The sequence below is a fragment of the Prenolepis imparis genome, unplaced genomic scaffold (assembly GCF_030444845.1).
Source record: "Prenolepis imparis isolate NDT839.2.m4 unplaced genomic scaffold, iyPreImpa1.0 SCAF_4, whole genome shotgun sequence".
Taxonomy (NCBI): domain Eukaryota; kingdom Metazoa; phylum Arthropoda; class Insecta; order Hymenoptera; family Formicidae; genus Prenolepis; species Prenolepis imparis.
The window spans coordinates 8066546-8091905 of NW_028141162.1; the positions used below are offsets into that span (position 1 = coordinate 8066546).

Below are 25360 nucleotides of genomic sequence, written 5' to 3' on the forward strand. Positions count from 1 at the left end.
CGGCTGATTTGACAAATAGCGATTCGCCGATACACTCGACGCTTGATATTTAATGGACGCGTTTTCGCCTACCGCGATTTATTGTATCGCGGATTGTATAAGCTTTCTGTCGCGATAATAGCACTCATTATCGCGCACGCTCATGCGCTATTTCTAATGGAATCGCTATTGTGATGTATCGTTATTATTTCTCTACAGCTTCGCTACACAAATACGCGCGCGTAGGAAAATATCGCGTCGAATATATATAAAATCGATGTCATAAATGACGTATCAGAGCAATTATTGAGCTTTTATAAAACAAATCGTAGTAGGCAGTTAGTTTAAATTTAATATAAATTCTATTTTAATATATAAGCATTTTTTTACATTTAATCTGCCGAAGTTTTCGCAATAATGTCAAACTTTGTTTTTCATCATAGAAAAGTTTACTATACAGGCAATAGTCCTTGACAAGTTTCTTCGAAGTATAGGAAGCTGCGCGATACATGAGGAAATAAACACATACATACGTAAAAGTTTTCATATACATTTGCGTTTCTCACACAAACCGATACCAGAGAGCGTGTACACGTACACATGCGCACGTCAGCCCGGAGATAGGCGAAATGACCGGAAAAGAGCGACTATTCCTTCGGGATCGACGTTGCCTAGCCGCCATGTAACTATCACTGAAATTGAGTTGCAGTGAACTGTGAATGACCTTATTTCGCGTATACGTCCCAGTCAGCGTTGCATCGTTTTCGTTCTCGCTTCATATTATCGTAGCTCAGCAATCCAACTTTCCACGTATCAAACATACATATATATACCCGGTATCTGAAAAATCGTGTCCTAGCTTTCGAACATCAAATATTTAATATTAAATTAAGAAAAAGTAATTTATAAAATTTTTCTGTAAAAAGTAATTGATTTATTTTGTCAAATCAAACTTTAATATATAACCATGTATTTTCAATTTCTTGACCAACTACTCGAGAATAAAATAAAATGTTTGATATTTTTTAATACTTTAATATTGTTATAGGCATTGTTATAGGAAAATTCTAAAATATTTGATGTTGTGGAAATTTAGGGAGTTAGATAGCAAATTTTCAAAATAAATTTGCATTTGGTATCTCTAAGTAATCTATCCTAACGTCAATTGGAATTTTCGAAACACCCTGTGCATTTTCCTACAAAGACAACACCGCGAAACGAGATTATTTCAGAATTCAATATATACTCTGGATCGGGAGACCGTCAAGTTTTGGTGATGAGCTACCGGAAATTTAAAATGGCAAGTTGTGGAAGGGTCGTTGCACCGCTGCCTACCCCTTTGCGGGGATAAAAAGAACGAGCGCGATTGTGAAGGACAGCGGGCACGTTCATAGGGCGCGCAAAGGAACAACTTTTTCAATTATATACTCCCGGATCGATAGAGCGATTCATTCCCGAGAATGATTCCCGGATTATCGTAGGATTATCCCGCCGCTACCCCCGGTCGGTCCGTTCCATCGCCCACTTCCGCTCGCGTACGTTATAATGAAATGTTTACAATCGATCCGTCTACCCTTTCGTTCCGATCCGCCGAAGCATGAGTCCAGACACGACAGCGTTATCGAGCCGCCTACGCAGTGTCGCTATTATTGACGAGTTAACTACTAATGGTGTAGTAATAATGTAATATGTTTTCTCACGACAGAGAAAACAAGCGAATGACTCAAACTATTATCTTTTTAGTAACAGACATTCAATTAAACTCAGAAAAACTGTTTTAATATTGTGTATGTTTGTATCTCGATACTTGTTAATTACAATTAAAGAATTTTAGCGAATCAAGTCTCAAAAATGACGCTCTCAAATGCTCATCATCAAGAAACGAGAAACAATTCTATACCAAATTGTTCTCTAATTTTTCTTTTAGATTCGATTCGAGTCCGTTGAAAACAATTTCCGCGAGAGCGATTTTATTAGTCACTTATTAGTCACAGTTGTAAATGAAATGAATCATGGAAGGAATCTCTCTACATCTCACTCACATACACACACATAAGTGGCTTGTCGATTTTAGCCGTAAGGGTCACAAACGAGCAAGTATACGCATCGAAAAGCAAAGCAATTCGCGTGCATATAAAATCCATGCATTCTGAAACGAGATGAAAAAAAAGGGTTCGCGTATCTTACCGTGTTTATGTTCTCGCGCGCGTGTACGCGTGTTTGCATGTATGTACGCGATCGTACCAAAGAGACGCGGAGGATGGTGGGGGACAACGCGAGGTTGGCGCTGTTGGGGTAGTTTGGATGCAGTAGCAAACAGGCAGATTGGATTCCAGACTCGATTTACTGGAATGCAGAAATAACAGCTGGCGAGCAGTCTCCTCGAGACCGAGAACCGACTTTGCAATCTTCCTTCTTTCCATTTCTCCTTTCGCGATACGCAGAGCAGGAGAAAGAAGAAGAATATGAACGAAGTCCGGGAAAGAGAGGAAGAAGGAGAGAGGGAGGATAGTTTCGTAAAAGGACGTAGGGGGAGACGGACGGGGAATGTTATATAGAATCGCGGGATACAATGCGGACCCGGCTATCCTCGTATTCTTCCCTTCTCCCGGTAAATCTTCTTAGTCCTTGTGACCTCGGATGATAAAGTCTAATACGTCTGCGAGACGGACCTTGACCGTCGTTTGGATTTTCGGATTTCTCGCGAAATGGAAAAACGCGAATTCGTATGGCGGCGAGAGAGAAGGAAATAGGTTCCTCTCTGTAGCGCGCTGATAACAGGCAGGCATTAATTTCCCTAATCGGACCCGGCGCCATGAAGATGCAGCGATTTTCAACCCCGTTGGCGCGTATCTTTAGCCTCGCACTTCGTTGGCTCTTACATTAGCATAACAGACCTGGCGAAGTCATTTTCCGAGTTCTTTTTGCAGCAATGATAATCTAACGTGGATACCGGGATGGTATTCTTTTAACGTTGGAGCTTAACGACGTGGATCAACGAGAACGATTTGTCTTGTCGCGAGCTCGTTAATAGAGCCAACTACAATAGACGGCAAGAATGCTGTTGTCGTGTTTAGTTTCAGTAAGATTTCATGTTTGTATACATTGTGAGATTACGTGGTAAATTATTTACGTAACAAAATTTGTCAATATTAGCCATCGGGTGTACCGAGGTAGTGCGCTGTTAGTTGCACAGCTATCGATTTGTGCGTCGAGTAGGCCATTGCCCCGCGAAATGCCCGATTCATTTAGCAAAGATACATATTTATAGTCTCCGATAACTTGTTGTTTTGTTTTCTTAGCGAGTATATAGTTAAGCTTGAAAATTTTGAAATTGGTGATACTTGAAAATGATAAAGATACACTTTTAGTATTGTATTGTTTTATCTGAGATATAAAATATATTTTTATGTCTTTTTGTGCGGACCCGCTGCTAGATACATTATTAGAAGATATAAAGGCATGCTCTATTGATTCATATATACGAATGTGTTCACTTCCTCCTTCCGCCCCTCCGACGCGCTACAGTTTGTAGTTTCTGAACTATGAGTATTACGGGTAAAATGTAACCCCATGCTATCGAAACGCTTCCTTTCTCACTATCGACTGGTAATATTTTTGCCTCTCCCTAACCGGACGGAGCCCACCACTCCGTGTTAAATGAACCATTACGTTGGCAATGTTACGCTTGTAGCTCCTCACAGAAGATCCGGACTTCCGCTGTTGAATAGTATTTAATTTTCTCAAAGGCGACATATAGTTTCGCTTACGTTATTTCATTTAATTTCTTATTACGCAAAATGCGAGAATTCTGTTCTAGGAATGTAATGATAATAATTAGTGCATTAGGTTTTTCAAAGGCCGCGTACTACCACGTCTACATTATTTTATTCGAAAATAAATTCTATTCTGCAAATATAATAATAATAATTCAGTAGAGGAAGTTTTTAGAAATTTAAAATTAAAAGCAAATTGATTTTACTAAAAGAGCAGAAGTAAAATATATGTTATACATAAAATGTTACTTTTATTACCATATTTCTTCATTATGTAAAAAAAACATATTTCTTCTTTGACATATTTATAACTGAAACATCGTGGAAATAATGCCTTTGGTACAGCATTTTGGAAGTTTATAACGGTCCAACAATATCCCTTTTTAACAAACGTTTCAACGTAGCGCAAAATAAAATGGACTTGCGTGTTTTATAACCCGAAGCTGCTTCTATCGCAAAGAAACACCGTAAACGTCAACCGTAAAATAATGCTGTTGCGGCAATGTTACGTGCACCGTCGTTGCAAGAAAAATGTCAATGTATCGTAGGTACACAATGCGTTTTGCGGGCGCATACAGCACAGTTACGATGTAAAATATTTCGGATAGTTTACTCTCTCTCTCTCTCTCTCTCTCTCGAATTTAATTGAGTCTTTTGTGCTCTTTCTTTTTTTTATTAATTTCATGCTTTGTTTATATATTTAGCCGTTTTTATTCATTAAATTTTAAACACATTGCCTAAATTGCCTAAATTATTTGAGTAAAAAAAATTTATTTTAGTATGTTGCTGCTTTTATAAATAATTTCCCGTTGCCTTATTCTTATATTGTTTGTTTATAAATCGAGCAAAAATATAAATTACACGCGCACTCTGATATTTGCAAGTCTCATTTAGTCATGATTTACATGATTACGTAAAATTCGTCATGCCTTTACGCGGAATGTTATAGTGTCAGTCATATGTATATGTATAATCCCCCACTGCATATATAGGAATTAGCATGGTGCAGTAATGCCGACGTTCCGATGGATTTTAGCATTAGGTGGGTTGGGTTAGTTGTAACCAGATTTGCAAGTTAATAATGAATTATTGTACCGTGAATTTCGGGTCAGCCGGCAATAGAATTGTGTGGACCACCCGCCAGCGGCGAGTTACGACTCGGACGTACGCTTTGGGACTAATAAAAACGGCTCACTCAAATTTATGCCGGAGTAAATATTATTTATGAAATCGTTGTATTAAATGGCCCCTCGCTGTCGTATATTACAAATACAAATTTGACTATATCTTTAGACAGTTTAACCTGACCGTTAATCTAATCACAAATACTTCCAAATTAACTGTCGTAAATACAGAATGTAGCGAAGTGTTACGTCGATCGAATTAAACTTCGCGGGATGAACTATTTCAGTAGAATTTTAATATTATAATTACTTACCAGCGAAGTATGCGAGCATCGCCGTAAGCGCCACGGCCAAGAGGATTAGGGCGATCGAGAAGCATTTCCAAGAGCATCTATGCTGACAACGTTTATCGATGTGAAAGCGCGACGGCGAATAAGGAGAGTAGTGCGGCACTGCTGCGGCGCGAAGTGGAAAACCCGGCATCACCATAGCTTGGCCTTGCGCGCCTACCGTAGCGGTACCGCCATTTCCGGCACCACCTAAACCGCCGCCCAGAGAACCCACTGTCACTTGCTGTTGCGGTGGCGGAAGCCTGAAACAATAAGCAATAATCGATGTTATTAAAATAGTCTGAGATGTAACGTGAAAGTTATGTCAGGCACAATTAACGTCGCATCTACGTATGTACGTTTAAATTAAATTGCTCGCGACTCTCCCCCGTCGATGATTCGATAGGCGCATTAATAACTACGAATCGAATTATTAAGTAAAGATGACAAATTGTTCGCGAAATTGCAAGCGATCGCAAATCGGAACACAGTCGACGTCGATTAGTATCTCCCGCGTATCTCGCTTACCGCTGATTATTAGTTAAATTCATGCCGATACGTATCAATGTTTCGGGTAATAAATGGGAGGGTTGACTGCACATACTCCAACCGATCGCTTGATCCGGAACGTCGCTCCAAGGGCGATCCCTACCGTCGATAAATCGACGACCCGGTATCTATTTTGGTGCACGTGTGCCTGCGGAGGCGGCAGACGTCGGCGATGTGCGTCCGGGGATGCAGATAACGCATTCCCGGAGCTTATAAAAGATGCAGATGCTGCCATTAAGCTCGACATGTTTGGCCCTGTGTATGCGTATCGTTGCACGAGACCCGCGGGCTTTCGGAAAATGACGTTCGCGTGGATGACAAGGTTAAGGCCCTTAGCCGTCGGACCCGTGTCAAGGATTTTATTTTCATCATCGACGATATTTATCTTCGTCCCCCCCATCGAGAGAACGGGGATAAGCGCGGTCGAAGCCGGCCGGATGAAGGGCCAACGTCGAAACAGGGATTTAATATGGTGCCTAGGATAAATATAGTTTTCCGATAATCATGCGAACTCATGAATAGCATTATGCGCACGCCATAATGTATGACTCGCTCTGCCGTGGCCTGAAATCCCGCAAGAATAACTCGATTGACAGTACGTTTGGTAGGGACGAGAGAGATATATAGAGGGAAAGGCGAAGAGAGGGAGGACTAAAGCAACCCCCCCCCCCCAAAAAAAAGGAAACAAGCGGGAACTTAACAATGCGCCGCGACGCCAATATTGGATTTTCCGCTTAAAAATTCACGTGGGATAAAGCCTCTGAATACGAGCTCGGCTGGTTAAATCGAATACTTACGAAATCTTTTTCGAATTGATTTTACATGGGTTCGACGAGGAAGCAGTCAGAGCACTGGACTTAATCTCAAACTTATTGCTTGAAGATAACGTTTCACTTTCAGGGTATATAGACGAAGTAATTTAAAATGACTTAAAGAAAATTTCCGGGATATAATACATATGATATGTATATTGATCTCGGAAAGCGATTTTCTTTCTTTTAATTATGTTTATTAAATAACCTCTCTTCTTTTCTCTCTTTACTTATCCAGCAAAATCAAGATTAAATTGTTTAACAACTTTTTCTTGCTGTACAATTATAAAAACATTAATAATTTAAAAAATAGCGATTTAAAAATGTTCACGCTCTTATAATCTAAATTTATAATTTTTTATCAAACAAACTCAGGAAAGTTTCACAGTCACGTTTTTTAAAAATAATGAATTTTACGAACAAAGATTTTAAATATAAACTAAGACAGATATCTTTCAAAGTTCTGAGAGACGAGCGTTTTCTCTCCCCTTGAAGAAATTATTAAGATGTGTCGTGTGCCTCGCACAATTTATAAGTTGCTTAACAAATCCACGACAAATACCATAAATAATCGCGCTTAGATCCCGACGCGTTTCGCGATCCTATAAACGTCTACTCATATTTTCCGGAGCAGGAAGCAATCAGACACGACATGAAAAAATATCACTGGCAGGAGTCCCGCCGTTCTTACGCGGCGGCACAGAAAAAAATAGAAGAAATGCGAGAGAAGAAATCCCGCGCAATAAATATTACTGTTTCCTTAGGATCATTAATTTAGGAATAGAGCCTGCGGCATAAAATTAATTCACTAAAAATATTCAGCATGCTCGAAATTTGACAAAAATTATGGAGGAAAAAGCTTAATGGCGAAATAATGGAAGTTTTTTTTCAAAGCTGGAAAATAGCCAAAGATATTAGTCTTATTTGAGCTTTGAATTATTTGGTAAAAGATCAGTGGATGTGCACTCTCCGAAAATAATTCAATTGTCGATGAAAGAATATGATTTTAAAAATATATAGAATATATCTATAGAATTTAATTCTCTCTCTATATAATGCACAGAGAATATTTCAGATTTCCTGTAGCTTTTTTTATCTACTTTATCAAACATTATAAAAATTAATTTTTCAAAAATTTAATAACAGGAAAATTAATGTTTGCACATGTAAAATGGCTTTGTTTGTTATGTAATATTTCTATATTATTGATAATTCAAAACTCATATATGACACTATTACTAATTAAGGAATGAAATTAGTTTGCTGGCGTTATTTCTTTTCGCCTAAACATTAATTAATTCGATTCATTTATGATGCTTCGCGATTATTTCCGTATCTGATTTGACTATCCAAATTAAAGCTTTGGAAGTTTTTCTTGAGAAATAAATAAATTTAACTTTCTGCATCTCTCTTTTTCTCCTGAGAGCCTTTGGACAGATGTACGATGCTCCGGCTGGGACAACCGGATTCTTGATTGCACGTAACAGACAAATGAAGCAAGGGGAGTGGCTGAAAATAAGATAAACGGCGAAAAAGGACAGTAAAGCCGGGGTTGCACTACGGAAGAACGGAGTAAGCAATTCGGCGTGTTCACGCCGTGACCCCTCTCCAAGCCGGGTTAATCCATTTGTGCGAGTAAATCGGTTAGCTGAAATTGGGTTATATTTCCTAATCGATACGATGGATTAAGTTACCGGTCGGTCCGTTCTCTAACGCGTCGGTCACGATGCATGGCTCTTTCTTCGCTAATTATCGTTAATAGCGCAGTATATAGACGTGAGACAAATATACAAGCCAACGCTTTTGTAAAATTACAGAATTATTTTAGCTCTGTATCATATTCGAATAATATTGATAAAACTCTGTCGGGGCATTTCCAATTATAAAAAAGCATCGCGATACATGATATTCCGATGGAGTTAATATATTTTTCCAATCCAATTTTCAGTTTATCGTATAAATTTATCAAATTTCATCGAGATTGCTGGATTACTCAGGAACTGCATATTACAAATTTCAAACGTCGTTCCCGTTGATTTGAACGGTTCGCTGATTTTTCTTGTGACAGCTTAATCCAACTCAGGGATAAGCGTAAAGCTAAAGCGAAAAGTTGCCGCGGTACGACTTTTGGGAAGGAAGTTCGAAAACGTGCACGGATGCTCCTTTAACCAATGTAAAAGTGGGTCGAGGGATACCGAGTACGAGTTTGATCGTCAGCAACCTGAACAGATTAGACAGTTCTCGTTGCTGCGAAGTTAAGATGCTCCTGATCTAAGTTAAGTCGTAGTCCAGTCACGAAAGGACCCACCGTCACTTTAAGCAGGTAGCTTCTCCAACTAAGCGACGCAACGATGATGGTAGATGTGGATTGTATGAACGTGTACAAAACACCTTCACCGATTAAACCAATTGGACGGCTGTCTGATATATTGGAAGTTAAAGAGGTAATTGCGAGCGGCGTTGCTGCCACATATTGAGTTGAGTGTCGTCTGAGTGGAAGATTGGACTGTTTCAGCTGCGCGAGCTGAAGATAAGCTCGAGCGTGTGATCCAATTATGATGTAACGCATGTTTCATCATAGAAATGATTGTGAGCGGCGAGTGCCATACACAGTTTCTACGCCATTGCGAAGGTCTTCCGCGTGTCGTGAGTCCTTCATTAAGGATCAAGGACGATCTCCGAGAAAAGTAGAGAATATATATATATTAAAGTCATTTGTTCTATTATTAAATCCAATAAAAAAGTGCCCTTATAATTGTCTCTCTCTTGTAATTGTTTTTTTTTTTTTTAATTCTGTTGAAATCTTTTATCTTTTGAATTATGGAATTTTTTTTCAAAATTCAATAATGGAACAATAATAAATGAGATATCTATCTCTGCATTTTCAACGTTACGTCCATAAAGAGAAATTTCTCTCCATCTAATAATATAATAATAATATATTCATTATATATGAAAATCTTTTACGTCCATCATTCTCTGTTTCTCGTATATCCTCTTGTCCGAAATTAAACTAGCGTATCTAACATCTAAAGTGAGATATCTATTCTGTAGTAACGTTACTCCGGTAGTTTCCGGCCACTAGAAAAACATATAATAGGCCCTTCCGAGGAAGGGAGGGCGTGAAAAATCTCGGAGGCCGCTGATACTCGATCGTTTGTCACGAGCGGCGCTTATCTGCGATCTCTCTCTCGAGGAGATCGCGTCGCGTAGCAGACGAAGGCGTCTTCAGGTAAAACGATTGTCGTGGAACACTACGGTAGAGCCCCCCACCATACGAAGTAAACACGTAAAAAGAATCCTAATAAAAATCTGATACCCCGATCTGCGTTCTCGAGTCCGCCCCAAACGTGCGTTTCAAAAGAAAAGATAAGGTGACAGAGAGACATACATGTAACGCGACGCGCCGCAGCTGAAATTGAATCTCACTCTCAGGTGAAAAATTACGATCGTTTCTAACACTGCACCAGACGGATAATGAAGTCTGCTGCTCTCCCAGCCATTGTTTCGCGAGGGCATGTCAGAGCGTAGCCGCGCCTTCCGACAGCCTGCTTTCTCGCCGTTAGCGCGACGCTTCTAATTATTAATTTCGGTCTTTTAATATTAATTAGACTCGCGCGGTGCGCTACGCGCCATAATAGAACGGCGTGATTACGCCGGGATTATAATTTTAATCGCTCGATTACCGCGTTGAGAGAGAGAGAGAGAGAAAGAGCATCGCTTCGCGTCTGACTCCTAAACGTAGGAGGCTGCAGCGATGCAGCTCTTGTATGCGTTCCCCGGCACATAATAATAGGTGCGATACCACTGAATATTCAAAGAGACGTGCGTCTCTCTCTTGCTCTCTCTTTCTCTGTGCCGCGAAGACTTCGCAGTATTACAATTTTAAGGCTGCAAGGCATCTCGTAAACTACGCGAAGCTTTATGTCTATTATGTTTAGCTAAAGTTCGCATTCGCGTATATGCTTTGTCTAGATATTATATATAATTTTAATTTTATCATACAGAGGAAATAAAAGGTTAAAGAAAAAAAACAAACAGCACATTTTTCTCAATGAAAAATAATTGAGGATGCTGCATTGTGAATATTTTTTTTGACAAACACTCCTGACTTAACACTTTTCTATATATACGCATAAAGTAAAATCGATGATAAATGAGATAAAATTAATGAGAAAAAGGTTGTAAACTTAAGCACAAGTTGCTTCATAAGTTTACATTCTCAAAATCTTCCAACAAAGTAGATCCTCGCATATTTTTATACATCATGTACAAACTAGCTGCAAGCCCAAGTAATACCTCCGCAAGAAGTTATCAGATTGCTCCGAGCGAAATTTATGTCGCAATATCATTTTTGAGGATTTTCTCATATTTCGCATAAAGCTACGTAAGCCTGAGTAATATCGTGAAATGAAATCTCCGTGAATGTTTCCCATACGGTGAAACTGATATGGTTATACATCTATCTACGCGTATACGCGCGTATGTATGTATAATATCATTTATATTAAATTGCCTGTAATCATTAAAACATCAAATATGCTCTTTCGCTAATGGGAATAAAGCGGGGATAATTCGCGATGATGGAATTAAAAAACAAACTTTTCCGCAAATCTAGCAATTTGTAAAGGAATTACGATCTAATGCGCGTCCAGCCATGAACCAACCCGGGATTATTATCGGGCGACGACAGTCGTCGGTCCCACGAATCGGGATGCCGTGCGAATGTTCGATAAGAATAGCAGTGTTAATGGTCGTGTGCTGACCGCACAGTTCTAAATAAGCATGGGGCTCGCGCCGGTTGCAATCCCGTATGAGAGGGCAGCGCGGATAAACGCGGGGGACGCACCGCGGGGGCTAATGTCAGTCGTAACGTTATAAAACGCGACACCGGGCAGCTGGCTAACACCCCGCCCGGTAATACAATCCCGCGTAAATCCTATGCCTTCTCTTCTTCGCCGGCCGTATACCACCAACCAGTTTCCGTGGTTTATTGCCATCCGGCGCGGCGTCGCGTTAAAAGGACACCAGCTGCGCGCGCGAGAAAGAACGAAAGTGCACGCAGAAATCGGAGTCTGCTGCGATATCTCGATAAGAAAAGATCCACGAGCTCTACGGTAACACGTTTCCGCCTCGAGCGCGAGCCGCTTTTCTCCTCTGATCGTTTTATTGCTTGTAAAAATCTTGCGGCTGTACGAGTTACGTGCACACTCGTTTGGCGTCTCGAAATGTGAAAAGAAAGATTACTCCTTAAAATGTCTTAAAGTTTTAAAGCCAAACACACATGTACATTATTTTTATTACACTATATTATTATAAATAATAGAAGAGATCCTGATGTGAGAAATTTTTCTCATTTTTTATTTCTGATATAATATTTTCGTATATGTACAATAGAGTTTTTAAAATCAGTTTTACGTCTCAAATTTCTTATCAGTACTGCAATTTATTATTGCGTTTCGCGCTTTTGCAAACGAAAGGAAAATAATTCGGTACGCTCGAGCTTGGAGCAATTAAACACATGGCGCGATACGATCTTACGTGCGGAAAGGACGTGGTTGTTAAATCCGTTTAACGAGCTGCGATTAGCGGTGCAAAGATGGAGTTCATAAATTATCGTCACTACAGGGCGTACGTGCATCTCTATACTGTCCAAGCGTTTGTATTTCACACACACACTATATATTGCTGACGTGTATAAATAAGAGATTACAACAAAACGTTATATACTACTCTGCACACACAAGAATATGTAAATTAGAATTTAAATTAAAATGTATAATCATGATTAATTTGCCTATCTCTCTGTTTATAACTCTCAATGTGAAAATCTGAATTTTTATCTCGATCGTACCGTTTTTCGAATTTTTCTTTGAACACGTTCTATTTTATCGTAGACGAAATCCGAGGTCGACGACTCGTCGCGCTGCATAATTCTACGATAAAGATTCCCCTGCCGCGAATATCATCGACCATGCGCTGTCGGTTTGTTCAAGAGAACAAGTATGTTTTTCTCGGGTTATATTTTTCCTGCGAGATACATCATTTTCTCAGAATTATTTTTCTCTTTCCCCATATAGCGCGTAGGGAAGAGAAATTTGCATAAACAATATATTAAATACAATTTTAAGGTATTTCTTTTATTCTCTTATTATTCTTTTTCGTTCTCTCTCCGCGTTTCATTTCCTAGTTGGGGCACTGCTATCGATTCCCACTTTCGCGATAGTCGGACATTTTCCTCGGACATAGTCGGACACACGACCCACTTTATCGCGGACGAGGTCCGAATTTCGGCGATTCGTCATGCCGCATAATTCCGCGATAAAGGTACCCCCGTGCCCTATTGTGTCAACGGTATCGACTTGGGCGAGGGGGCGAGTCTATGTTTTCCTCACGTTATATATTTATGCGACGATGTGCATTAGCTTTGAAATCACTTCCCGACCGGCTTCCTGCGACTGCGACTGCGACCGCGGGACTGCGAATCTCGCTGGGCATCGCATCCGTGCCTGGTCTTCGGCAAGATAGAATCGCGCAAGACGTGAGAGGAATCTCTCGGCCTCTCTCGCAGACGATTCGAAGCGAAAATCCAATCTTTCTCGAGCCATTCTGGGGCCCATGCCTCGATAAGAGATGTCATCTCTCTTTTCCCTCTTCCTTTTTCTCTTTCTCCCTCGTCTCCCTCCCACCCCCGCCGAACTTCTCTTTATCTTCGAATTTCCGTGTCAATAGTTCAACGATTTCTCCGTAAACCTCTTTGTGTCAAACGTCTCCAAAGATCTTCTAATAAAAATCAAAATAACATTCGGGATTCTATCTCGCGAGTTATTAGTTTTAGTTTCACGTTTCCACGTATCGTAAAATCGACTGCTTTAGACAAAATAGTAATAACTATACGCGCAGAAGAGGATAGTATCGTGAAAAATCTCGTGTTACGATACGGTTTCTACTTTGGTGTCAAATCGCAAAGAGAAGACCAACGAAATCCTGTCTCAAAGGCGAGGCATATTTTTATATCTTTTAATGAGTCCGCCGGTGAAGTTTATTTTTGTCGCGAGAGCGGCTTTTTCGATTGAAAATTGATCGGTACAATCTTTACTGATGCAATTATTTCGGTTCCTTTCCTGTATTGTTAAAAAAATTGAAACTTATAATTTTAGATTATAATTTTAGATCTCTCAATTTTTTTAAAAAATAAGTCGTAGGAGTTAGGCGAATATTTTGTGCAGCGAACGGTTTAGGTCCCCGATTTTGATATGCAATTTTCGGCAATTTCTATCACGCACCATTCGAAGAAAGTCGCGAGGGGTATTTTGTGCGAGTGTATCATCACCCCGAATACGCATGCATCAATACTGCAGCCACGTACGTAGAAAAGTTCCTGGTGAGAAGAATATTGTACGTGTCTGCCGCGATCCATGCGGCGGTGTGCTAGGACGATTGTGCGTCCCTTATTCCGCTTCTTTATTGCAAGCGATCAGAATTGAATAATGCAGTGGACGCGAGCCGGCGGAAGCGGTTCTGCATCGAGGAGCAAAAGCTCTGAACACCATCTTTCCGTACATACGGAGAGAAGAGATATACCCATATGTACACACATATACATATATAGACGCTAGACACGTATATGTATATATAAAGTGCCCAGGAATTCAGGTATATATACTAGCGGTGGAGATTTGTTCCCCGGACGTATATGTGAAAGATACGATGCATATTCTTCTCGCACAATGCATAGGTTGTCCGATGCGTCGAAAATATTGACTTCCGCGGAGAGCGAAATTAATCTTTAACAGCTCGAATGCGCGAGATAAAAGAACGCAATGGCTGTCGAAACGCGATTTCATCAATATCAAATATATCAATTTTAATTTTAACTTTCTTGATAATTAATCGATTATTCGAAATACTTAATCGATTTTTTGTCTCACTAGAACAACACAAGCACGCGCCATTCTTTGGTTTCATGTAAAAAAAATTATATTTTTTCAAAAATAATATAAAGTTTATTTAAACTCAATTAATATTTTTTCACAGAAATTAGCTGATTAGAGCCTTAATGTGCTAATTAAATTTTAAAATAATAATATGTTAAAAAATTAAAATAGTAATATGTTGTAAATAATATGTTATAATATCTTATTCTCGATTAATATTTTTTGACAGAAATCAGCTGATAACTGTCAAAAATATTAATCGAGTTTAAAGTATTATATAACCATTTATTTAATACATATTATATTATTTTAATTTTTATAACATTATTTTAAAAATTAATTAGTAAATTAACGCTTTAATCAGCTGACGCTTTAATCATATATGTCATGTAGAGCTTCAATTAATTTTTTTTCAGTAGTAATATAAGACATTAATCAGACGTTGTGATTGCTCGGTAGATACACTGACAAATTATCCAAATTAATTATATAACAAATTAATTATTTTTTACAATAATCAAGCTTCAAATACACAAGACATCTCGAAAACATTTCTATGAATACAAGAGAGAAAATATTATTGCGGAGAAAGAGACATTCTCTCTCTCTCTCTCTCAATGTCTCTTAATCAGCTGATTTTTCTGTCAAAAAATATTAATAAAATTTGCTAATTAAATATTCTAGCTTATACCTATTTATATTTATATTGTGTATGTTATAATTTGCTAAGTAAATTTTAAAATAATATGGTAAAAGTTATAAAATAGTAATACGTTGTAAATAATATGTTATAATATCTTATATATTCTCAATTAATATTTTTTCTTTCTAAAGCTATATCTTTTCGAACGAATCTCCTTCGAGTTTTAATTAATTATTAATATTAAGTCATGTATATAATATCGCGCGCGCGTTATTAGAGTGAAGTTGCCGATGTTTGTAGCCTCGGCCATTACCGAAACGCCGCGAGTATCAGGCAGTTGGAGCTGCGTTCCGCTGTGATTAATTAGTAAGCATAATCATTAGAAACGATTTCTAATCTTTGTATTGTAATATTTATCAATCATATCATAATTTTTATCAAGCATATCATAATTTTAACGTTAATATGTAGTCGTAATTGTTCGAAACGCATATTTCGCGAAAAATTCGATGCAAAATCTCTTACCAACTTACACATAACCCAACTTAATCTGTTGTCGCGCGCGCGAATGTGTTGCGATCCGTGGATATATTTATCGTTAATTCTAGTTTACATATTTATATTGTGTATGTTATAATGCGAAATAATAAGATTATTCTAATATATGTATGTATTTTATTTGTTACAGGTATAGCATGCGATACACAGTGCAATTCACGCATCGTGGCGGGAGTGCCGTGTTAAGTTTCGCGTGTCGGGAGTGCCGCGTAAAGTGTCGAACAATCGTAATTATTCATGTTTTCGCGAGTGTCGTGAGTGCTACGAAGGACCAAGAGAGGAGGAGGAGGCCCGGGGAGGCATCGGGCGACATCGGGGCAACCGTGAGGTATGCAAAATAAAACATTTTTTCTATAATAAACTGCATTGTTTATGAGATATTCGACACACACATGTATATGTATATACATAATTTGAATATTTTGTTTTCAGATCAATGTGCTGTGTACTACAACTCCGTTATTGCACGTATCGGTGAGTGAGAAATTGTTTATTTTATATCACTTCTATAGCGGTAATAGGGTATATATAATGTGTTGAAAATATTAAAAATAATAATATACCTATTTTAAATAATAATATATATTTTGAATAATATGTTATGATATCTTATCCGCAATTAATATTTTTTTGACAAAAATCAGCTAATAATTGTCAAAAATATTATAATCAAGTTTAAAATATTATAACATGTCTTTCTAAAAAAGGCATGTTAATTGTAAGTCGCAAGTATTGTTGCATCTTTTCCGCGATGCTGATTGACTGTTTCGATTTGCATTGTGCGTTATATTCGTAACATCGAGAGGCTATCATCGCGAGGGTTAGTAGTTAAACTATTTGTTCAAAATAAAATTAAATAAAATAATATGTTTTAAATAATATGTTATAATACTTTAAACTCGATTAATATTTTTGATAGTTATCAGCTGATTTCTGTCAAAAAATATTAATGGCGGATAAAATATATTATGACCTATTATTTAAAACTAATATTATTATTTTATTTAATTTTATTTTGAACAAACTGTCAAACTGCTAACCCTCGCGATGACAGCCTCTCGATGCTACAAATGTAACGCACAACGCGAATCTTGATAGGCAACGAGCATCGCGGAAAAGCGACAACAGTAAACTTCGATATATGAGAGTATCGACTTTACGTATCTTTTTTAGAAAAAGATTCTAATTCTAAATAGTAGAGAGAAAAAACAATTGATTAAATTTATCACGCATTATACATAAAAGATTACTTCTATACATTCTATATATTGCGCAATGTTTTTCTGTTTATATATGGAAGTATATATAATCACGCACATGCGTATATACACTCATACAATAATCATTATTAATATACTTTTTTTTCGATTTTGTGTGAGCAACGGAATCGATGCTTCTATCGTTTCATTTGTATGAAACCCTGTACAAACTTTATCCATCGTGCTGCGAAATATGCTCGACACAATCTATAATCCATCTTTTCAAATATCATCGATTCAGCCGAATTCATCGTGCAACTATCAAGCGTGCAATTTACAGATGTTAATGAAATTGTTATTCACGTGGGAATCATTACTTTGAGATTCGATTTCGGGGACAGCTTAAAAGCACTGACAAGTCCATTACACGTAGTTTTAAATAATGTGATTTAAAATACGAACACGATTCATATCGTTTAATGCTACGTAATGAAATGCAAACGATGAAAATACTAATATATATTTTGTCAATTATAAAATTTCAGAATAATATTTTTTCAACGAAATTAGAGTTGATCTATATCTCGAGAATTTAAATTCAGGTTTAGTTATGCATGATTATTTTTACATATATTTGATTTATATTTATTATTGAAAATGAAAAATTGCTGGAATATAAAGACTTTTGACAGCATAAATACATATGTTTTATTGCAAAACATTGCAATGATAAATTTTTCTTTGACAAACTTTTCTACCAAAGTTACATTGTTAAAAGATGTCAACACACAATAACGTTAAATGTGTGTCATAATTACTAGTTGCGAAATTAAGTTTATATAAATGCAGTGCACATGGCTGCTCGCAAAGAAGTTTTCAAGTTTTCTCATTCTGACAAACTCCATTAATTTAACAGCAAACGGTCCTTGTAAAACGTGACAAAAGATGTGTCACATACGTTTTTATTATCCTCGCACAAACGTTATGCTATATAAAAAGTAATTGTATCATTTAAAATCGTACTTTGTTCATATAACGTATCCCTCTCTCGCTCTCTTGCGATATAATCAGTAAATAAACATGTATATATTCTATACAAAACGATAATTTCTATCCTATATGTCAAAGACAAAATCATGAACAAGAAAAATAATGTATGCCTTTATTTTAGAAATCGGTATATGAGGAACAGAGTATAAAAAAACTTGAACGCAATAAAAATATTTGAATTTTTATGACCAATTTTATAAAAAAAATTTATAATTTTTATCTAATCTCTCTCAAAAAGAAATTAAATTGATATTGATGTATAAATTATTGTTCCTTTAATAGCGAAAAGCTAGCTCGTATAATTGTATTAGCAAATTAGTGCCAAGAAATTTATCAATGCAATATTTGTCAGGTGTTGTTGTCGCACAGGGAAGTTTATCTAGCTAAAAAAAATAATCCAATAGAGTGTATCACCGCCGCGGGCAAAGTTTCTTTCCTGAAACAAGTTTACTCGAAAACTTACTTCGATGATTATCGCGTGTGGGGTACGGTACCTCATGCGTATTAGCGGCGTATCCCTTAAAAATGGCTCCTCGGTCTTTATGGATCCCATCAGACGATAACGACCGTTTCGGGCTTCCGAGTCGAAGCACGTTCCGTGACAGTCGCTCGCAACACAAGGCGATGCGGTTGGCGCGACGAAAGATGATCGGTCGAGCCGGGGAAACAAGACGAGACCAAGAGAATCCCAGTCTGCGGAAGCCATTATTGCGAGACACGGATGGACGATATCCGGGCGGTTGGAGGCAATGTGTAACACGTGGAGAGAAAAGCCAGAGGCCGACGAGACGACACGATGCCAGCTGTGCGATCGCGCGCATAGAGCGACCCTCGATCTTTGGCGCGAACTTCTTTCGCGCGAGCGGAACTTGTACGCGTGAGGAATCGAAAGGGTGCGCGAGATCCGGGGATGAGAGGATGGATGTATCATCCTTACGACTCTTCGCAAACTTTGGCAACATTCGATCATCGTCGCCCTCTGCCGTTTCCTCCCCCCTCATCGCTTTCTACGGTGGCGATGAACCGCCTGTCGCATCCCTAAGAGTGTGAGCCGAACGTGAAGTCGCGCCAGGGCCAAAGAAGAAAGCCGCGAACCGATGCGAAGATGAGGGGGAGAATATTACACCACGTGTGCCGATAATAAGACCGCGCACGTGACGATAATGCAAAAACGTCCTCTCAGCTTCTCCATCCCATTCGGCTGTTTCGTTTTCTCCTCTTCTCTCTTGTTTTCTCTTGTCTTTTTTCTTTTTTCGCGACAAAAGCTTTTTCATCCCTACATCCGCTGCGCGTTTTCATAGTTCGGAATGCTGATGTATTTTTTGCGCTCGAGAGCGATTAACTTTCGTCCCTTGCGACATTCGATTAATTTGGATTCTATTTTTAATTTTTTATTTGATTGTTCGATTCGAGTCTAACAAAAGTAGAAAGTTCGCATCTAAGATAAAATTACTAAAGCGCTTAAATGTTTATAAATTATTTTTACTGTCGTAATAAGAGAGAAGTAAAAATTATAGAAAAATTAAGAATATATAGAAACTCAAAGAAAAATAAAAAAGAAAAATATAAAAATATGTGAAAGAGAATATTAGGAAATAATTAAATTATTAGCATTGTTTGCATAAATAGTATGATCGATTCCCGTAACAATATCGCCATTTAATCCTCTAGGTTAATTTTCGATGCAGAAATCACATAATTATTTCGTGGAATATTCGATCGTGTATTCCTCTCCGCATAATTTGAACGCACGATACGTTAAATTGTATACAATATAATTTCGGACACAATAATCGGATATGCATGTTATCAACTTGACTGAATAACTCACATATATTCGGTATTGAATTTATTCTTTAAAGAATCATATTTTATATTCATGCCATTCCTATTTAAAAAGGGAAAAATATTCAGAAAATTCAAGGTATGCAACATTTTTTCAAAGATATCTAGATATTTAGTTAAATATTTTTTAGCTAGAAATTTTCTCATAAAATATCTATTTATATATTTTTTTGTCGTAAGATGACACACATCTAATTCTTTGAATTCGAATCAACGAAGATTGCAAATAATCTTCTTTAATAGAAAATATATCTGTCAGATAATTTTCTTTAACAGAAAAAAATTATCTTACAGATATATCTTATACAGATATGAAGACTCCAATATCCGTAAGTTTGCGCAGGCGATATCGCGAAAGACTCTCATAAATGTTTCTTCCACTAGGATCAGACTCCCCTCATTGCCTCTGAAATCGACAATCCGTCGCGTCGGTCAAGTTTCGCCCACGAGATAGTACGAAAGTGGAAAACAACAGAGCATACCATTTGATATTTTTAGTTGAGTCACAATTGCAGAGCCGTCCTCTGCCGTTTCGTTCTTCCCTCATCCATTCTCTCTTCAGGCTTTTTGTCCTCGCACCGCGCTGTGTCTTTTCGTTTTCCACGAAGGAGGGGACTCAATTTCATCTCGGTCGAGGGAAGAAGTAGGAGAAAGACAGAGAAAACTGGCGTGCCGGGTCGCGGCGTAATGAAGAAAAATCTTAGAGGATATTGCAGATAGCTAGGACGGGGGGTTGCGACATTTCCACATACGTAGACGTAACGATCCTCGGGTCGAATGGGCCTGGGGAAAGGGTCGAAGGGCAGCGAGTCGTGTCGCGTCGTAGCGCGTCATTATTTTAAGTGCGACACGCCTGTAGAAATGAGACGCGCGGCGCCGAGACAACGATGCGGCAGAGAGAAACAGGGAAGACGCTCTCCGAAGGCTGGTCCTTCTTTAACGATGATGATAACGCCGCGTTAGACGCGGCGTCGGCGACGATGAGGTTCGCTCGCGCCATTTGCCAAGTGCGACAAACGTCGTCGTTATCCTTGGCGTAACGTTGATGGGAATGATTTTTCATCGACTGCGTTCGATGATGCGAAGAAGATCGTTATGCGAAGGGACCGCAGCGAATGGAAAACAATTTGGTTTTACCTCCGCTATATATTTCAAGGTAAACGCGTCGGAAGGATATCGTCTTTTCATCCATCGATACATTCAATATATCGATGATCAGGTCGCAATACGGCGTATTCAGATACGCGCCATTATAATCGTCGTCAAATGATGTATAGACAATCGTCTATATATGGTTATTCGACAACAAACTACCTTCGACAAATACATCTTTGGCGTTATTATTCCGATCGTCGTTTTCGCTTCTGTTTGCTCAACGTGCGTTTACTGTTTGCTCGAGTACAATCTCGTTGGAAGGAACTTACGAACAATATTAGTGCAACGTGCGAGCAGCAAAGCAGACTATGCTCTTCAAGTGGATGCTTTGTCATTCTAGCAATCCATCGTTTGACATGAAGCATCCCGCGTCAATCAAATCGGCATAATAATAATAATAAAACTTGTCCCTTACTGAATTTGTTTGTGCACACGATATTGCATTATAAATGCCCTACGATCTGTAGAATTTTAAATATTATACAAGCACTGATGTTAATGTTGAATGTCAAAAATTTTTAGTCACATTATTGTTTAATTACTATTTGATTAACTATTTTCACGTAATTCTTCATCATATGATATCTATTCACGGATCCATAGATCTTTTAAAATTTGTTTTTTTAAAGAAGAGAATTGTTAAAAAACATGGCTCTACTATCACGGTTATTTATTATCGCAATCACATTTACGTAATTGATAAATGTATATTTAATATACGACAAAATTGAAAACTAAAGAATAATTAATAAATATTATTTAACGAGAGAGAGATCAAGAATGTAATTAATTAATAAATTAATGGATAAATATAAAGCGTCAACGGTAGAGCGGTATAACGGTGATAGTATTGTGATGAAACGTAATTAATAACTGTCGCTTAGCGAGATACGAAGTGTACGTAATTTAACGAATGTCGAGTATAATCATACTTTTTTTGTTAGTGGCTATGTTATTTGCAATAACACGCGGAAAGAGTGTTTATTGTTATTCTTCAGACAGGTGTTATACTCTTTCTTACATAATTAATCATCCTCCAGTACTAAAAGTTTTGCGAGATACCTCGTTAAAGCGTTTCTCCATCTTTTACTCTGTCTCTATCTCTCTCACAAATTTTACTCTCTCTTGCTTATCAATATTATTAGCAACAAAGATTTATATAAATCCGCGAAAGATTAATCGTTATTTAATTTCTTATATTATATTATACATTTATATAAATAATCGTCCTTTTACTATTACTTGTATTTTTCTGTAAAAAAAAACTGTCGGAGAGAATTTGAAATATTCCGGAGATGCCACGCCAAAACCGATCAATTCGACTAACTTCTAAGAAATGGCCACTCCACGTCGTTCATATAAATTAAGTTTGCCCAAGCTCACCCCGAGTTCTGATAATTAACGCTTCCCGCATCGCTCCCATCTATCGTTCGATGCGCTTTACCCTTCAGGCTTTACTCTTTCCGGAAAGGAAAGACCTGACCTCCGACCCCCCTGCGACAACCTTAGCCGTGTAAATCTAATTTCGAGGGTTGCGATTGTCCGTTGCATTATATATGTTCTGTCTGCAGAGCCGCAGGTCGGCGGTGGTGACCGATCTCGGCAAAAGGTTTCCGCGAACCCTTCCATCCCTTCTTGCTCCGCGCGCGAAAAGAACGAACGAGAATAGTAAATTACGTGGCTCGACGTATTTTCATCCTGCACAGCTTTCGCTTCAACATTCGTATTTTTAGATCATAGCCGTTTTCCATGTTTAGCATTACGCGGCAATATTGCTCTATTTATAGCCAAATAGCTTTGTTGAACGCCACGTGCCTTGCGCTACTCCCTTTTTCTGTTGTCAGAAAGGATGTAGGCTCGATGATATTTCAAAGGCTGAAGTGCCAGTCACACATTATTCAACTTGTTAGCCCTGTCGAGTCCCATTGACAATACATACAACGATATCTAATTGACGTTTCACCAACGTCTCGTGCTTAATAAAACAGCAGTAATAGCTTCTCGACTAAAATAATGAACGATAATCCTTTTTGGTATATTCTAGAATTGCCTCTATAACACTTCTGTCATTCAATCATTTAAAATTTAAAATTTATTTAATAAAATCAGGATTACTTCAGCTGTAGATATCCAAATTTCGAATTTCCAAAAATAATATATTTGCAACACAGAAAATAGAAATGATGTCAGGATGTGACGATCAATTAATAGAGTGACAATTATAAAGATGTGAGATGATACAAAAATTCATAATTTCATTTTAACTTTAATATCAAAAATATTTTGCAGAGAGATGAAATAACCAAGATTGAAAAAAGTTAAGAATTTACACGGTTCATCAAACGATAGATTTAATTATGCAACATCCCTCTTTGTACCCTGTTCATTATGATCGTGTTTATCTCATCAAGAGAAAATCCTCCTCCCACATCTAGTTACCTTTTCATGAAATGCGTATCTCCCATGTTTTGGCATCTCCCGTTCTGTACCGGCGCGTAAGATTTATGGTGCCCGCGAACTCTGTTCGATCTGTTGCAAATCTATCCACGGGCAATATTTTATACGAGCGTGTACTTTACGGCTTCCCCGAAACTTATCCCGGATGGCACGATATAAGCTTCTTCTATCCCGGTACGGAATTCCGTGATGCCGAGGGAGGGAAATAATGAACGAGGTTTCGCGCGAGCAGCCCGAGAGATTCGCAGCTAAATATTTCCAAGGGAAAGAGAAAGAGAAAGAGAGGCGCGCCCCGATTCAATGCTCAGGTTATTAATGCCGTTATGAATGTTGAATAGAGCACCGTGAAACGTTAAGTACACACGTTTCTGACTTCGGCAAATTGTCTTAGTGTTTGTCCGTGAAAAAGACGGCGAAAATAGATTTTAATAATAAGCGAGCCGAGAAACGATATTCTCGCAGTTGATATTGCGACGAATAATACAGGAGCGATAATTTAATTAGCGAACTCGAGTCAACGGCGTATTTATCTTACCTTTAACCTATGGCTTATTATCTTTATTTTTGACATTTAAACTCTTTTCTATTTTATTTCGCGATACAACTCAATATTCCAACTTTACTTTGTTTAAAATATATTTGGGGTCTCAACATTTGGTTGCAACAACGATCGATAAAGAACGACATTAAATTGTAACATGTATGGAGATAAAAATGGAGATGAAGAGAATTTGCTTAAAGCCAGTTTTGAATGTTGATGTAACTAAAATCCGCCAAATCCGCCACGGATTTCGGTAGAGATATTTATGATTTTGAGATGCATACCATTCGCGATGCGGCTTGCTTACGCATCCTGTCCGAAGTAATGTGAAGTGCACGAGGAGAGTAGAGTGTGCGAGATAGAGAATCGGGCGAGGGCGGCGGAGGGCATTGGCGCTCCTCCTGGGCGGAAGCACTATTTCAAGCTAATTGTCGTTTCATCGTTCCCTCTCATCCGTGCAGTGGCGTATCTAAGCCGCGGACATGCCGCCGCGAGCGAGCGGAGATTCCGCCTTCGCGTGTACACTCATATACATACATATACGCGCGCGATATTAATGCCCAGTTATGTTTGCTGCACCGGATAGACACACCTAACCAGCGATGAAATTAACTTTAAGCTCGGCTGGCCACGCGGTTCGGCAATTTCGCCGGAAAATGATCGGGCGGCACATTCTCTCTCTCTCTCCTTCGTTCTCCATACGTTGCATCCACACATCCGGTGCGTGTGTCACTTCCCCTATTAAGTCAGACCTAATTCCTGACGGATTGCACTTCCGCGTTTTATATGAAATCGGGTGCTCCTCTATTGACGCACTGCCAACGATTAATGTGCGTATTCGATTAACAAATAATCTCTCTTCTTATGTAGATTAAAGAATTTTTTATTAGAAACAACTTTTTATATTTAATAAAAAGATTTTTTATTTTATTTTATAGATAAAATATTTTCGATAAGAACATACAAGTTTCTGCTATGTAATTACGTAGCACGCAGTGTTATTAAGCGTATCACTCATTAGGAAATAAATTGTGTGAAATCGCGGAACGGCAATCCTCCCTGAAATCTCGTCGTTGCACGTCTTCGTGCACGCCGTAATTCGGCATGCACGAAAATTATCGCGCAGAATTTCCTTACGTGATGCACGACACGGCGCCGCTTAATCGATTCAAAAGAGGGGCGGCGGCACATCGCGTCGCTCCTAAAGGACATTTCGCAGGGCAGGTCGGTCCGGACACGTTGATACAAATCGATCGCCGCGGCATACAAACGGCAACGACGACGACGATATCGACAAATTGGTGGGCAGGGCGCGCGGACGGATATATTCCGTGGAGTTTGTTAGTCCCTCGCGCCCAATCCGTCACGCATAGCCGCGAGACATTCCTCCGTGTGTGCAAGTGTGC

At 38.5% G+C, this 25360-nt stretch overlaps 2 protein-coding genes across 9 annotated transcripts in view; one reads left to right on the top strand and one right to left on the bottom strand.

The window, feature by feature from the left end:
- Positions 1-25360, bottom strand: part of Ten-a (Teneurin-a transmembrane protein) — a 466667-nt gene that overhangs the window by 32007 nt on the left and 409300 nt on the right. For all 8 annotated transcript variants that reach the window (XM_083036192.1, XM_083036190.1, XM_083036191.1 and 5 more), the window contains one exon: positions 5194-5471. In XM_083036192.1, the coding sequence (XP_082892318.1) occupies positions 5194-5471 (278 nt within the window). The remainder of the gene's footprint in view (positions 1-5193; positions 5472-25360) is intronic.
- The window catches only part of LOC145935112 (uncharacterized), a 133762-nt gene that overhangs the window by 20005 nt on the left and 88397 nt on the right, over positions 1-25360 (top strand). The window contains exons 5-6 of the mRNA XM_083036199.1: positions 15838-16035; positions 16140-16181. Of these exons, the coding sequence (XP_082892325.1) occupies positions 15838-16035; positions 16140-16181 (240 nt within the window). The remainder of the gene's footprint in view (positions 1-15837; positions 16036-16139; positions 16182-25360) is intronic.